The sequence below is a fragment of the Lycorma delicatula genome, chromosome 8 (genome assembly GCF_047948215.1).
Source record: "Lycorma delicatula isolate Av1 chromosome 8, ASM4794821v1, whole genome shotgun sequence".
NCBI lineage: Eukaryota > Metazoa > Arthropoda > Insecta > Hemiptera > Fulgoridae > Lycorma > Lycorma delicatula.
In genome coordinates this window covers 77177847-77195506 of record NC_134462.1, presented here as the reverse complement: position 1 = coordinate 77195506, position 17660 = coordinate 77177847, and the positions used below count along the sequence as shown (strand labels likewise).

The window sequence follows — 17660 nt, the reverse complement described above, 5'->3', positions numbered from 1 at the left end:
TAACATTAGTCATACGTTTAGTGATTCAAACATTAAAAAGTGAAAATTTCAATCCCTTCAAAATTTGTCTGGTACAAGAAATTAATAAAGGTGACTATGATTGAAACTTGAGTTCTGTGAAATTATGATGAACTATTTATGCAGATCATAATTTATTAAACATAGTTTTTTGTGATAAGGCCACATTTTTTTTAAATGGCAATGCAAATTTCCTTAAGTCGATACTACAGTGAGTGATACTAATCCACATAGGCATCGTAAGGCATATACACAGTATCCAGTCAAAGTAAATATAAGGGCAGGTATTGTTGGTGGACAACTGATAGGGCCTATATTTATTGATAGAAATTTAAACCCAGTGAAATGTGCGGCTTTGCTTCTTCACCATACCATTCCAAACTTTCAAAACATTTGTTTTCAACAACATGGTGTCCTACCTCATTTCAGTCTTCAGGTACGTGAAATTTTAAATGCATTTTTGCCAGGAAGGATGGACCGAAGGAATGAAATAGAATGGACAGCGAGATCATAGGACTTGTCATCATTGGATTAATTAACATGGGACCACTTAAAGATTATCTTTAAGCCCCTTATCTTGGGGCTTATCATAATAAGCCCCAATATTGATGATTTACAAAATTTTTGAGAATCAGCACAAAATATCAGTAGGGAACCATTGAATAATGCAATAACATCCTTTTACAACCGACTGAAACATTGTCAAACAACAGGAAGAGGACATTTCAAATATTTATTAAAATGAAATGCAAGTAAATAAGTAAGCATTATGCTTAATAAATAATTTTTTTTAAATAAATTTATTTGATCCATTTAATCAAATTTTTATAAATTTATTTATTTACAATAATAACATTTCCCTAAATTATCAATGTAATTTTTTTAAAATCCAAACTTTATCCCGCAGCCATTTTGGATACAGAAATCATACCAACTTTTTATTTATACTATTTTTTTTGTCTTAAAATAATATACCACACTTTTTTTTAAATGTCACATACTTTTGACTCACTCTGTATAGAACATCAGATTAAAGAATAATTATTTTTTATGTTATACAGATCTCCCAATTATTTTATTGAAAATATAAAGAACAGTTATGTTAAGAATAACTACAATATAAACATTTTCCCAGATGACAGGAAATTTCAACTCCAAGTAGTAATTTTACTAAACAAACTATTTTAATAGAATTTATAAAAAATAATTACATTCAAGAGTGAGTTACTAACTCAAAAGCAAAACTTTGATTAAACATCTCTAATTATTTTTAGTTACCTTTTCATTTAGTTCTCATGATTCATGAATGAATATGATTTTAAAGTAAAATACCATCAAAATATACAAGTCTACATAAAAGGACACCAAAACCCCAAGAATGTAAAAGAAATAAACTGCACTAAATACTGCACTGGCCAAACCTGAACAAATGTTCACCTACGACGTAAACATTAACTGCATAGTATCTGAATTGGTTGCAAATCACCTCCAAGAAATAACACACAATGATATAAACAACATGTAAATTTTATAAACAGCACATAAAAATAAACCTATTGCAGTTAAAAAAATTTACAAAGATGGACATATGATAATATAATTAACAAACAAACAAGCCTCAGGTGAGTCATTTAAGATGAATAATTGTATAAACAATTAAAATTATAGAATCAATACATGTTCCTCCTCCACACGTACTGATTCTTTAATTTACTAACTTTTATAATAGAAAAAAATGTTTCACATATTTCATACCTCCAGTCCAGACTGAAGAACTTCTATCGGCAATCCACTGAAGATCAATGTTAGAAACAGATAATGCAGCAGCTTTTTCAGCTGGTGGTAACACACTTAAACATTTTTCAATTACTTCAGTGCAACTTCTATCAACAACATCAATAACAGGCTGATCATCCTCAAAACCACCTAAGAAAATACATATAACAAATCAGTAACTAAAATAACATTTTCTACAACAAAGAATAAAAAATAATGTTATAAAAGTTACTTTATCTTGTATCTAAGGCTTTTTCATTAAATCAGGATAAAAGTAAATAGAAAAAAGAACCCATAATTTTATAATTTATATTTAAACTATTTTTCACAAGATAAAACTAATATCACAAAATATTTAGGTCATGTGTCTTTAATGTAACATCAAAAGTAATTTCCTCTAACAATGCAACATCAATAAGAACCCATTTCTTGACAACTTACTTAGCTCCTTTTAATACTGTATATTCACTAATGTTTAAAATCTAACTTTCAATGTTAATTTTCAGTTCATCGACAATATGAGTGGTATTCTGAAAAATAACACTTAACATTAAAGGAAACAATATGGTAAAGATCTTGACAGCTAGTCAAAATTATCTGCTGTGGACTTAAATCGAGATCAGAGCCAGTGGAACAGATTTACACGTGACAACTGTTAGATGCTGACTTCTTGCAGTTGGATGGAAAGGTCATCATCAGCCAGCTAAGAAGGAGCTTTCAACATCAGCAATTTGCAAAAAAAAAGGCTCTTGTGGGCCAAAACAAATGTTAACTGCACCAGAGAAAACTGGAAAAATATATGTTTTCCATAAAAAATAACATTTGCCTTAATTTACATAAAAATTTTGCATTTGAAGGCCCTTGTTTGTTACTTACATGATATGTTGAAAATTGAGGATATATTAAGATTCTGTAGTAAAGGGTTGTGACACAACTTCAAAACTAATCGACTAAACAAGGCAATGGGGTGTTTTCAACAAGATTTGATGCCATGCCATACTGCCAAAAACCTGGAAAAGGTTTTAAAGAATAAAACATTAAAGAGCTCCCGTGGCCAGGAAACTCCCCAGACTTAAACCCAACTGAAAATTTTTGAGCAAGTCAAAAAACAACTCTCAAAAATGAACTGTACCACAAAAATTGACCTCATTACAGCAATTATATCAATATGTTTCATGATGCAGAAATCAAAAAAATGTGTAGTACACTTGTTAAACTGATGCCAAATCATGTACATGAAATGATTAAGAATAAAGGACATATTAATGACTACATATTCACAAATTGTACAAGTGTGATTTTTTCCAAATAAAGCTACTTTTTATTAAATAACATCTGTCTTCAGATTAATTTGCATGCACTGTATGTATTTTTATCGTTTGATTTGTAATTTGCGCATACAGTTTCTAGAAGACTCTAATACCCTCGAGCATGATGATTGGGGCTCTCCAGAACTTTGCCCCATGCCACTATGCATAGTGATGATGGGTTCGGACTTCTTGTTACAATTTAGAAGAGTCATACACTGTTTTTTTTGCCATCTTGCAACTACTGAGACTGTGTGCTGAGTGGAACCTGGGTGCCCTGATCCAGTGTTAAAATTAGGATTGCAAACTGCAGAGGATTTGTATTCTTGTGCACTGCTGTTGCTGCTGACTCAACCTGCATCACTGTAAATGACAAATTTGTCAGTTTATTTACTGGTCCTGACATGCATCCTTTTCAGCATATGGTATTTTACAGTTGCATGGCTCATTGTCCTTGAGCAGTACCCCATGCCTCAAAGACTGCCACTACCTATCCACAAGTTGCTTACACAGGTTATCCCTTTATTTGTAGCTGATCATCAAATTAATAGCCTCTTCCCTACCTGAAATTCAGATAGGAGGAGAGGTCATTAGGCTGAAAAAATTATTTTTCAGCCTATTATTATGGTATTTAATAATCTACCATATAAATAAAAATCTGATGTGAACACCAACTGACTTCCTTGTATGCCTATTAAATTACATGTACACATATTTTTAACATGAAAAGTACATAAAATTTTATTTCATTAATAACTTCTGATATTTTTCCATATTTTTATTGTTATTATTAAATTACTATTTATTGTAACATTTTTTTTATATAATCAGAGATTAATAATTATAAATAAATAAAAATATTTAAATTAAAAAAAAAAATAGTTAAAAAAAGGAGATGAACCAATGTGCCTTCCCCTTGTAAGATCCAAATATTTCATTAATTAAAATTTTATTTCGATATAACTCTGGAACCAATGAAAAGTACCACTTATAATAAACCATTGAAAAGCTCTCAATGAGAGCTTATTACTGCAGTTAAGAAAAAATCCAAAATTAATTTTTGGATTTTGGGCTTTTTTGGACACTTTTGGTCCAGTCAATTGCAATCAAAAGGGAAGGTGCACAATTAAATGTTACAACAGTCCTAAATCCAAAATTTCAACATCCTATGGCTAATCGTTTTTGAGTTATGTGAGATACATACACACATATGTACGTACAGGCATCACACCGAAACTAGTCAAAATGGATATTTCAGTTGAAATCTGAAAACCAAAATTTCTCACCATCACAATACCTCCTTTACTTTGTACAAGGAAATAAAAATAGCCCCACCTTCAGTTCCCTGCACAGAATAAAGCAGTTACACAAATTTTAGACATTGTGTACAGCTAAACAGTGAGTATTTGGAATATTAACAATTGAAAACCAACATAAATTTAAAAAATGAGTGGAAAAAATTATTAAAAAAAAAACAAAAGAAGTTAGTAATTCAGTATTTTTTTTTTTTAAATAAATCATAATAAAATAGAATAAGAGTAAAGACAAATCAACCTCACAACAGCACTGTACTATAAAAATATCTCTTCAAAACCTTGTACATTATCAACTGAGAAATACACAAAAATATTTTTTACAAAAGTTTTGTTTAGTACCATGATGAAATAAGAAGTTAATTGAAAGGTTTCTTCCAAAAGCCTTTCATAGTCAATTATCACAAATAAAAGTTAAAAGAGAAAGGGAAAAGTACTTTCTTATAAAGGTAACCAAACCAACTTCATATGGCAAGAATGTCTAATTTTGTGAATTAAAATTATGATTACCTAATGTTTTTAGCAATACTTTCAACTCTCTCAGTATATGTACAGTAAGACGACGTGGACATAATCTACAATTGCACAGCATTACAAGAGCTAAACCTTCAACTTGATGTAAAACACTTGACACTGGTTCCACTCTCTAAAAACAAAATATTTGAAATAATAAATAAAACATCTTAAAAAGGTTACAACATCAAAATTACAGTGAAATACTATAAAGTAAATGAGCATTCAAATAATTCATCAACATGTTTTGAGTGAAGTTGCGTTGTTTATACAGATATTGTCAGTAATAGTTGTTTTCTAAATTTTAAGTTTTTTAATATTTTTTTTATGTAATTATAAAATTTGTGTACCAACTGATGATGCAGGATCCCATGAAAGTCAACTATTGATATTAGTGTTTTTAGGTTTTGTCTGTTACTGTGTTTTGGTGATTAAGTTGTTAATATTGAAACAATCACAGATATATAATCAAGGAATGAAATTAAGTTTATACTTATTTATATAATTTAAAATTCTTTAACTCAGTAACTTTTTTTTTCTGTGACAAAGGTGTTTTATTGCAATTTTATCATACACCCCTGTACATTGCAGGGACAAATATAATGCCACCAAAAGAATTACCTTACCTTACAGAATATGCTGGCAGTGACTGCAATTTTGCTTATATAGAATGTCGTCAATAAAACATGTTTCTTACAGCAATATTCTTAAAGAAATTTTCTGTACAGCTTGGGTGATTCTTCTGATGGAAGCTCAAATTTTTAAGGATTACTTTGGTATACAGTATTCTGATGTTGCCAAAGAAACTAGATGCAGAAGTTCAGCGAGTGGGACTTTCCAGCTGTAAGCCTTTGGAAATTTTTTGTTTTTGGAAGAAGCCTTTAATATATTTATTATGTTATTGGAGGAATAGCATGGTTACCTGTCTTGGAGAAACTTCAATGCACAAACATGGACTGTTCAATAATAACACAAACTTCAAGAGTTGACAATGTTTTCATAAAATACTGGACCAACAACACTGCTGAATGAATGATTGGTTTGTGTGAGTATTTAAGTTTATACAAATTTTAAGCAGGTTTCTTGATTCAGGATCTGTAGGCAATTGCCTACAGATATAACTACTGGGATATAAAACAATAACTCTACAAGTATATAACTACAAGTGATATAACTATATACCTTGTCCATAAAATGTGTATCCTTAGCTTGTTATATCCACCCAGACTAGGATGTATTATAAATGAGCCCAAGAGAATGGTAAATGGGGACGATATTTAAAAGTCATTAGTTTTAAAATACAAGGTCTGTAAATAAAGTAATGAGACTGGTTCAGAAAATCTTTTTATTTACAATCCAATTATGCATGGACTCTATCATCTTCGAAATAGTTCCCTTGGGAAGCCACACAATGCTTCAAATGGTTTTCCCACTCTTCATAGCAGTGTTGGAACTCAGAAACCGGATTATCCTTCAGATGGTCGGTTACATTTTTTAAAATGTTTTCTACTGTTTGAAAATGGTGTCCTTTGAGGTGTTTTTTTAAACTTGGAAACAGGAAAAAGTCACAGGGACTCAAGTCAGGTGAATATGGTGGTTGAAGAATTACAGGAATGTTTTTTTTTCCAAAACTAATTAATTGAGAGTGCAGTGTGACTGCACTGTCATGATGCAGCATCCAGTTATCTTTGACGGCTGGTCTCACACAGGTAACTCTTTTCCGTAGTCTTTCAAGAATTTCTGGTAAATATATTGATTTACAGTCTGTCCTGTAGGCAAGAATTCCTTATGGAAAATGCCATTATTATCAAAGAAACAAATTAGCATGGTTTTGATTTGCTCATTTTTGCTTTTTTGAGACGTGGTGAGTTTGAAATGTGCTACTCCTTGCTCTGGCGTTTTGTTTGTGGGTCGTACTCAAACACCCAAGATTCATCAACAGTAATAACATTTTTTAGAAAATCAGAATCAGTTTCAATTTGCCCTAAAAGATCATGGCAAACTTCTACCCTGTTGTTTTTCTTTTTAACAGTGAGGTTTTTTGGGACAAATTTTGGCATAAACTTTATTCATGTTCAATTCGTTTATTAAAATTTGATGGACTGTAGTATGGTTCAAATTTTGTTCTGCAATCATTCTGACAGTTAATCGCCAGTCGTACCATATCAAGTCTCCGATTTGCTCAACATTGTTGTCACTTTATGACATTAACAGTCTTCCAGAGTGTGGATCATCTGCAACTGATTCCCGGTCAATGTTTTAAACCAGCTAAAAACTTGCACTCGTGACAGAGCATCATCTCCATACACCCTTTTTAATTTTGAAAAAGTTTCAGTAGTATTCTAACAGAGTTTAACACAAAACATCATTGCACAAAGTTGCTGATAATTAGTAGTATCACTCATTTTTATAATGCACAACAAAAACTTCTTTCACGAAAAGTTTGTTTACGTCTCCTGTGACAACAGACTAAAAATATTAATATCTAATATAAATCAGCTGTTCATATAACCACATGTTTACTAGTAAATTTACAGTGTTGCCACTTTGGCTGCCAAAGAAAAACTAGTCTTATTACTTTATTTACAAACCTCGTGTAAATGATTTTGACTAGGTGCGGGAACTTCTGCTCAGAGAAAATCTTTCAGTTCCTGTATACTGTCAGATCGGTTTGTGTAAACTTTCTCTTTCAAATGGCCCACAGGAAAAAATCTCATGCTGATGCATCAGGTGAGCGGGAAGGCCATGCAACATCTCCAAAATGAGAGATGACATGTTAGCGAAACATTTCTTGGATGAAATGGAATTCGTGCTATGTGGATGGTAGCACCATCTTGTTGGAACCATACCAGGTGTATGTCAACATGACACTGGCAAAGTTTGTTACAGATAAAAGTTCACAACAGCACCCCATATCGATCCAATGTGACTGTTACAGACTGTGCTATTAGCACTCTCACACAAATATGGCCCAATCACTCCAAACGCACTAACACCTCACCATACTGTAATTTTTTCACTGTGCAGTGACTTCTCATCCAATATGTGTGGGTTCTCTGCAGCCCAGTATCTGAATTTCTATTTGTTAACATATCTGTTTAGATGAAAATGTACTTCATATATTAGCAGGTGATCCAGCAAATTGCCTAAAAACGTTCAAATTTCCTGCAATTGTCTGCAAATTCAAATCATGAGATGGAGTTGCACTACTTGAATTTTATAGAGATGGAACATTAGATCCTCATGTAAGATGTAACCAACAGATCCACAAGTTAACTGTAAGGTGGTTGAATGGTGACAAGTGGAACACAGAACTACGCTGAAAGGCTTCTGCCACTCTCCATATATTTTACATATATTTACATATATTTTATATTTGAGGGCTTCTTGTTGACAATGGATGCATTCAACCTGAATTGTCTGACCCAATTCAATATTGTTTGGTATGTGGAAACCTTTCCATTCCTTCCAATGTCAAGATTTAAAAAACTTGTATTACAATAGCGGAACAGATGTTTACAGAATGCTTCCACTGGAAAAGCATGATGCTCTTCCAAACAACACTGCATCACAACTCAAGAATTTAAATTGATTTATTCAGCTACATATGATTCCCTCCACCCTACACAAATGTTAGGGGGTGGCATGACTTTTACATCATCTAATTTTTTCTGTTCCACTAGTGTCAACCTCCCACATGGGAAAGCTAATGCTTAACCACCATGGGAAATTTAAAGCATAACTACTGTCACTATAATTTAATAATCAAAATATTTATTATAACTACTTTGGACATTTATTGCATAAATAACGTCCAGTTACTTAACAGGCTTCCAGTGCCTGAATTTGAATACTAGATCGTGGATACCGGTGTTCTTTGGTGGTTGGGTTTCAATTAACCACACATCTCAGGAATGGTCGAACTGAGAATGTACAAGACTACACTTCATTTACACTCACATACATATCATCCTCATTCATCCTCTGAAGAATTATCTAAACGGTAGTTACCGGAGGCTAAACAAGAAAAAGAAAGAAAGAAAGTGCCTGAATTTAAACATACACTTATTTAGATTAACAAATCATATATGAAACTGTAAAAATAAATTATTATGAAACATTTAACAAAGATAACTGAAGCCTTATACTGATTATGGTAATCTAAGTACCGGTTGCTGCTGCTGATGTAGTGGTTGTTCAGAACGTATTGGTCTTGAATTGATACCAGTATTCCTAATAGTATCATCTTTGGATTGTCTTGCACCAGGATTTACAGCATTCTTCCAGCTAGTAAGAAGTTGCAACAGCATCCTTAAACCATTATCAAGAAGTTGTGGAAATGTATCCTGAACATCCCTGGCAAGAAACTGAGTGAATCCTGAAAAACAAAAAAACAGAAGAAAATTGTTTAAAAATCATAAATCTAGGTTAAAAATATATACGACTGATAATCCAAATTTTATTTTTTAATAAGTAACCAAACAATAACTCCAAGATTGGTAAAATAATTAAATAAAAAACTTCTAATATGAAAAAATGAGTGCTACATAATATTTAATATATAATTTTTCACGTTAAGCCTAAAATACTCCGTATCAGTCAATATTGGGTCAAACAGTTCTGCTGGTTGTGTAATTATAATTTCCATATTACAGGTTTTGACTATACAGAAAGTTTTTACAGACTTTCAGTACATTCACCTTTATTTATGAATTAAACATAGGATAACATTTTCATGATACCAAACAAATTTTAAGTTCATTTGACAATACTTACAACAATTTTATAGGCTCTGATATGCAAATAAAAAAAGAAATATCATGTAATTTATCATACCATAAACTTTTCTTTTTTTTTAGTCATTAATCAGTTGATTGGTTTGATCATAGCACTGGCTATTCTCCATGCCTTCTGTTCTTGTTCATCTTTTACCCTTAATGTATTTACCCTAAATTCTACAATCTTTAATTACTTGTTTTATACATTTCAATTTTTGTCTTTATTTATAGTTTTTGCCTTCTACATATGTCTCTATCACCAAATTAATGTGTAATACTTGCCTATAAACCTAATTCATCTCTATACCATAAATTTCTTTCCTCACCTACATATCTTAAAACCTCTTTATGTTATATTTAATCAACCCACCTAATCTTTAACAATCTCCTGTAACACTACAGTTTGAAGGACTTATTCTATTCTTTTCTGTTTTTCCACTGTCCATCCTTCATTTACATAAACCAACATTTCACACATATTTTTAAGAATTTCTAATTCTTAGATCTACATATGATAATAGTAGACTTCTTTTTTCCATGAAAACTTTGCTTGCTTGTGCCATTTTTCTTTTTATGTCTGCAATGCTTTTTCAATATTCTGTAATTTTACTACCAACAAAACAAATTTCTTCTACTTCTGGTATACTGAATTCCCCATTTTAATATTTAATTTCTCTTCATCCTTTCTTTTCTGTCACATTTAATTATCATTGTTTTAATCATATATATTTTCCAACTAAATTTCTCTCTAGTAAAAAAAGACTGAACAACAAATGGTAATATTGGTATTAGGAGTAAAATCACAGAAGACATTGCATTTCATTAATTTCAGCACTGCAAATCTATTATTTGGTAATGAGTCACTGGGAAACTGAATGATCTAACAACCAGAATAGCTGAATAAACTCAACTATTCAACAAGTACACTGAACTTAATGATGCAATATAGCTCAGAAACAAGTGTTTTTAGGGTATACATCCTCAAAAGAACTAATTTATAAAAATACATTGTTTGACTTATTTTAACATTTTTTTTTGTTTTGTCTTCAGTCATTTGACTGGTTTGATGCAGCTCTCCAAGATTCCCTATCTAGTGCTAGTCGTTTCATTTCAGTATACCCTCTACATCCTACACCCCTAACAATTTGTTTTACATATTCCAAGCGTGGCCTGCCTACACAATTTTTTCCTTCTACCTGTCCTTCCAATATTAAAGCGACTATTCCAGGATGCCTTAGTATCTGGCCTATAAGTCTGTCTCTTTTGCTTCTTTCAAATGCTTCTTTCTTCATCTATTTGCCGCAATACCTCTTCATTTGTCACTTTATCCACCCATCTGATTTTTAACATTCTCCTATAGCACCACATTTTAAAAGCTTGTAATCTTTTCTTCTCAGATACTCCGATTGTCCAAGTGAAACTTGGACAATCTACCTCCATAATCTTTTCTCCTCCTAATTTCACATTCAGTGGTCCATCTTTGTTATTTCTAGATGGACCACTTGTTTTAACATATATATATCAATAAAATATTTAACAAAGTAATAAAAAAAATAGATATACTAATGTCATACCAAGTATTACATCTTGTCTCCAATCAGGAAAATCGATAACAAGGGTTTGTAGGCTTTGGTAAGCAAGTCCACGTAATTCCTCATCCATATGTACAGTCAATCTAGCTAAAAGATCAACTAATTCAGCACCAGTCATACCATCAGGAATAAGACGTGGAACTGCAGCTACACACGTCCTGAATAGATCGATTCGAGGTTTTCTTTCACCTGTTATCATTTCATCTGGTTCCTACGGAAAATAATAATAAAATAAGTATTAAAATCTTAGATAAATACCACCAATTCTCATCACTTAATTATATATACAAAGAAGGTTCAAAATGTACCCATAATTACTTTAATTTTCAAAAACAGCTTATATGAAAACATTTTTGAGTTCTCTGATAGCCACAGATTTTTTTCCAACATCTAAAAGGTTATTGGAAATATTCCTGGGACCCATTTTGAGATACCGTCCTCAGATGCTTTGTTTCATTGACTACATCTCATTGGTATTTTATGTCTTTTCTTCTTCAGAGCACTTTTCAAGCAAGGAAACAGGTAAAAATCAACTGACGTCAAATCTGAAGAGTGTGGAGGATTTACACAGTTGCTACATTATGTCATGCAGGTACTCATTCACAAGCATAAATTAATATGCCAGTGCATTGTTATGCAAAGAATCCAATTTTTGTTTCTCATTTTTCAGGATTCTTTGTTTTTACTGCATCCCATAAGCAATGAAGGATATTTATTTACATTTCCTTATTCACTGCCTGTAGTAGGAATAATTTGTACTGAATAATACATTGTAAATTTAAAAAAATCTCCATAACATTTTCTTTGCTACATTTTAAACAAAATTTCTGTGACTGTGGAGATGACCGATGTTTTAACTGTGACTCATATAAAAATCATCTTGCGTGTCTCTCATTTTGCAATCTTGCTCAAAAAAAATTTGATCTTGATCAGTCATAGTGATGAGGTCTCCTAATAGTGGCATGTGAGTTTCTTTCTGATCTGCAGACAAAATTTTTGAAACAAGCAACATTTTCAGATCATTACAGAGAATACTGTGGAAACTTGTTGGGGTCTAGTTTACTAGTATTATAATATTAATATCTTATAATATTTATTATACATAAAACAAATTGTGGATCTTGTTAATAATTCTACCTTCCAATCATTGAAAAATCAATGACATTCTTGCCTTTCTACCAATTTTTCATAATTGAAAATTATTTTTGGACTGTCTCTCAAATTCTTAATTTAATAAATTTTTTATCATAATTATATATTAGTTGCTTGGCAAATTAATTTTCTGCCCTTCCTAGCATTGAGTGACAATGCTAGGAAGGGCAGAAAACAACAGTCAAATCAATTATGATAATTCAAGAAGAAATATGAATTATTGTGAAAAAAATATATTTGATACACACCCATTCTAAAAAATCAAACTGTTTAAAACATTAGATAAGTGTTTATGCCACCAGAAATATTACAACTAGATGCTGTAATTAAAGGGAGTAAAAGCCATGAGCTGTCAAAACACATTATCAGGTACATCAGGCAAAAGCTTCTTCTGTATACTAAATGACAACACAATTAAAAAAATGTGTTATCTTTTATTTTAAATGCAGATATGAAAATCAATGCACTGTAATAAAAATTCTTTAAATATAACATCAAAAATAAATACTTCTTTAAAAGGCTTAGTTTTTTAAATGTAATTAAAAAAATGATAAAAATACATAAATTAATAAAATAAAACTACTTAACAAGAAGAATTATCAATAATACCTTATTAACATTCTGTGTGCTGGTCATCATCAATGGTCTACCATAATGAACATCAAGTGCTCTTAAAATATCAACAAATACACGACGGACATGAGGGAAGTATGATGACATTCCAATGCTACGAGCTGTATCCTCAGTTAACATCTACAATATTAAAGGAAAAGAACATGAAATTAATGTAAACATCAAAATAAAATGCTCATAACCATGTATTCAAATCTATCTACAGGATTTCCTCATGTACCACGGATAATTAAAATTAATTTGTTAAATGAAAAAAAATACAAAATATTTAAAGGAATACTATATTGTAATCTTTTATTCAAAGTTTAGTAAAAATATCTTAATTTATTAAATAAATATTAGAAATAAAACAATACAATAAGATCCTATCTCATTTTCACCTAATTGCAAAAGTACTATGCGCTGATAAATTAGCCCCCAGCTAATGTGTACTAAGCATTTAAATAATTAAACATAATATAAAATATAGCACGGTAAATCAACAGATGTAAACCCATCATCATTTGTAAATTACGAACTGATGATTAATATACTCCAAAAGTTTCCATATCACTTATGCAGCTTTGTTGAATGAAGGTCTATAGGAAGTTTTATCACTTATTCATACAGGAGTAACTTGTTAAAATTTCTGAATGAGAATGTGTGATTAATTAAAACTTATACTATAAGTTACTAATCATACTTATAATTTACAAAACCATCAAGTACTCCTGTAAAGATGTTCATAAATGCAATTTCATAGTAATTAAAAAATAAAATACGAATCATTAAGCCATAAATCTAAAAAAAAACTACATTATTAGTGCTTTAGTTTCAGAACTTTGACAACAGTTATCAGAAACTCAAATATATGTGAAAACTTTAAAAGTAATACAATCTTTTTCAAGTATACTATGTTTAAATTTATAAATATAAAAATTTATATTCAGAAAATAATAAACTGATTTTTCATTAATGTTTAATAAAATATTACCTTATTAAGGAAAGTCTTCTTAACACGTAATGTATTACCAGAAGGTAAAACACCAGATGTACGAGGCATAGGAGGTTCACCTTCTTTCTGTTGTAAGCTATCAGCTACAACAAGAAAAGCTCTTAGACCAATACTCATTCTTTCAGGTGTTAATATTATTTTAATAGGTCGTCCAACAGACAATAGATCAAATACTATTTCACGCATAGCAAAGTCCAGTCTCTCCTGAAAAACAATGAAAATATAATTTTTTTTTTAAAGATATTTTCAACAATTTTATTATATCCATGTAAGACATAAAGGATCAGTTACATCAGGCAAAAGCTTCTTCTGTATACTAAAAGATAACACCATTTAAAAATTGCGTAGTCTTTTATTTTAAATACAGATATGAAAATCAATGCATTGTAACAAAATTTCTTTAAATATAACATCAGAAATTAAAACCTCCACAAAAGCTTAGTTTTTGAATGTACAATTAAAAATCATAAGAATACATAAATTAATAAAATGTATAAATAATTTATTAGCAATTAACAAATTAATAATTTCAATTATTTAATAAGAAGAATTATCAATAAAACCTTTACAAGGTACCTTTATGAGACATAAAGAAAAGGGAACACAGTAAACTAATTACAAGCCACAGAGATGGATTTTTGTGTAAAGTAAACTATCATTAGCAAAGAAAACTGATGTACCAACTTGCATGCTAACTTCTGGATTAAACTGTCTCAGGTTACTCCCTGTAAGAATATGGCATTTTTTCATATTATTTAATCCATCTCATCTTCCTCATTAAAATCTATGTTAAACCATGTTGTAATATTGAAATAAAACTTTTTCCTTTATAATAACATAATCTTTAACAAAAGAAAAAGTTAGAAATACTGAAATTAGAAAAATAAAAATGGAGAAGACTACTACTGATGTTACAGAAAGAAAGAATGCTTTAGAAATCTTACAAAAATTTTTGATGCAAGATTGTCAAAGCTAGGAAGTGTATAGAACTTGCTTGCAAGGCAGAAAAGAGATTCAAAATGTAAATGAAAAAAATGTGTAAAAGTATTAACCACGTAAATTTTGGTTTCACCTAAAAAATACACAGGCTAGAGATAAACTATATAACAACAAATTAAACTACATGGATTTACTTTTTCTTATTGTTTTAATTCACTTATTGTTTTTAATCCAAATTTTATTTACTCTTTTGATTTAAATTTATTCTTTTTATTATTTGTTTTAATGAGTTTTAATATTTTTGGTTGGAAAGTGCTCATATTATTGAAACAAACTCTTATTAAATGATAGATTGACATAAACATCAACTCAATCTTCATTTAAACCTGATATGTTTTCAACTTTAGTAAGAACAACTTCAACTTTAGAGCCAATAACTTTATACAGGGAAAACCAGGAAATTTAAAAGAATGTTCTAAAAGTTTAAAAGTACCTAAAAGACAGTAATCCAACATATACCAAGACTGTGTTATCTCATTTTTATCAAGTCAAAAGTAATAATAAGAATTAAAAAGTTATCATCCTTAAAATAACAGCTCTACTTCACATCCCAGTGATGAAATAAGTTATTAAATACATTTTATTTTTCAATAATAATCTACAAATAAATTAATTAACTGACATAAAACTTTATCACGTTTAATTTTTAAGTTATTGTTAACATTCATCAAAACCAGTCTTTGGGCTCTTTTACTGCCCAGTTAGTGCATCAATAAACTGGTTACTATATCAGTTAGCTTGGGTACAATTCCTAGCAAAGTCTGATGTATTCTTCACCATTTCATTAGTTTCATATTCTTCATTAAAATGCAGTATTGGGATATAATAGCAACTTAAGTGGATTAAAAACCAAACTGCAAATCACAGAATAAAAGCAGTACACAATTATGATATCATCATCTTATGTAAACTAAAGAACAAGTTCTTTCTGATTATGTAGAAAAACTAACCAAAAATGAATACCCCTTCGTAAAATATAAAACAAATAATGTGGTAAATTTTTGATTAAATTATCAAACATAAACATAAACAAAATTATAGACCAACTACTTCTTATTTCTACGTGTAACATTCATATGTACACAAACAAAAACAAAAAAAAAAAAAATACATATAACTTAAAAACATTACCTGAGCTATAAATTGTATTATTTTTACAAATATATTTAAGGGTGTATCTCTTGGAACAACTGCTTTTGAACCTTTAGGAAACAAGGAATTAACAATACTCTGCAATCTAGACTGTGTTGCTGAATTACTTTCACATTTTATTCGTATCATATACACCCACAACAATCGATACAGAGATTCTGTAAGCAATAATAATAAAGTAAAACATATTGATCACTACAAAAAATATACCAAAACAAACTTAATTTGCTAATTATTATATAGCACTTACTAATTAATTTAAAAAATGTATATTTATATGTATATACTATCATATGAGTATATGTCTTCCAATTGATAACGTTAAAAAGATTACCAAATAATCCATAAATATTTCTGATGCATTTTAATATAGCATGGATAACAAGAACTCTATAATCAAATGTTCAATATATATATATATATATATACACACACTGTAACAGACAAGTATAATGGACCAGGGTGTTTATGAATTTCTTGCAATTAAGAATAAAAAGAAAACAATAATGAAAAGAAGAATTCAGAAAGAACTAAAAGGAATTCTTTTTTTTATAGTAACGGGTCTGTTTAACAATCTGTTCTTTGTAATAGATATAATTGTAAAATACAAACATACACAGGAATTCTATAATTATATCAAACAGATAATAACAAAACTTAAAAATTTAGGAATCATAAACACATTAATAACTACAAAATTTTAATAACAATACAAATTCACTGCCATTATTGGAATGATGTAAATTTAAAACATAACATCTTATATTCATAATCATTGTTGCCAACTACTACAACCCACCATATCTTTAATGTATAATATCATCTTCGAATACGATCTGGTGGTTCATCGTTACATAATTTTGTTTAAATTTATAAATATAATATTTTTCAAGCATATTCATTTTTTATTGTTTTTACAAATCTCCAGTTTCTAAATTATTTTTACAATCAGTATAATACTACACTTACATTGCAACAAATAATTGACCTTGTTGATGAACTATTTGTATTTCAAAAAAAAATATATATATATATATTGGCGATACATTAATATGGAAACAGCTTTATATTGCATATCTGTGGTGTTTGGAGGCAAAAAAAGTGTGTTCTAAATATTTTTTTTTAAATCTGCATTATGGTGAAACCTGTTTTTTTGTTAATGTCTTCGTTATTGAGTTATGAGCATTCAAATTTGCAATGACAGAAAAATCGTAATAACAATTAAATGTAGTAAAACACGCTGGATAAACAGTTTTATTGCTCTTTACATTCTTAATACATACAATAATGAACTTTAAACAGTGCTATTTCACTGATAATAATAAACAATAACTAATAATTAACAACAAATTAAATGGCTACATCAACTGATATTATTTTCTAAATAAAAACTAATGTTAAGGGTTAATATCAGCTGATAATTTACAACAATG

At 29.8% G+C, this 17660-nt stretch overlaps 1 protein-coding gene across 2 annotated transcripts in view; it reads right to left on the bottom strand.

The window, feature by feature from the left end:
• The window catches only part of fry (microtubule binding protein furry), a 789794-nt gene that overhangs the window by 737843 nt on the left and 34291 nt on the right, over positions 1–17660 (bottom strand). For both annotated transcript variants that reach the window (XM_075372343.1, XM_075372344.1), the window contains exons 10-16: positions 16207–16385; positions 14056–14280; positions 13059–13202; positions 11280–11508; positions 9097–9305; positions 4925–5060; positions 1774–1944 (exon numbers count right to left, since the gene is read on the bottom strand). In XM_075372343.1, coding sequence (XP_075228458.1) covers positions 1774–1944; positions 4925–5060; positions 9097–9305; positions 11280–11508; positions 13059–13202; positions 14056–14280; positions 16207–16385 — 1293 coding nt within the window. The remainder of the gene's footprint in view (positions 1–1773; positions 1945–4924; positions 5061–9096; positions 9306–11279; positions 11509–13058; positions 13203–14055; positions 14281–16206; positions 16386–17660) is intronic.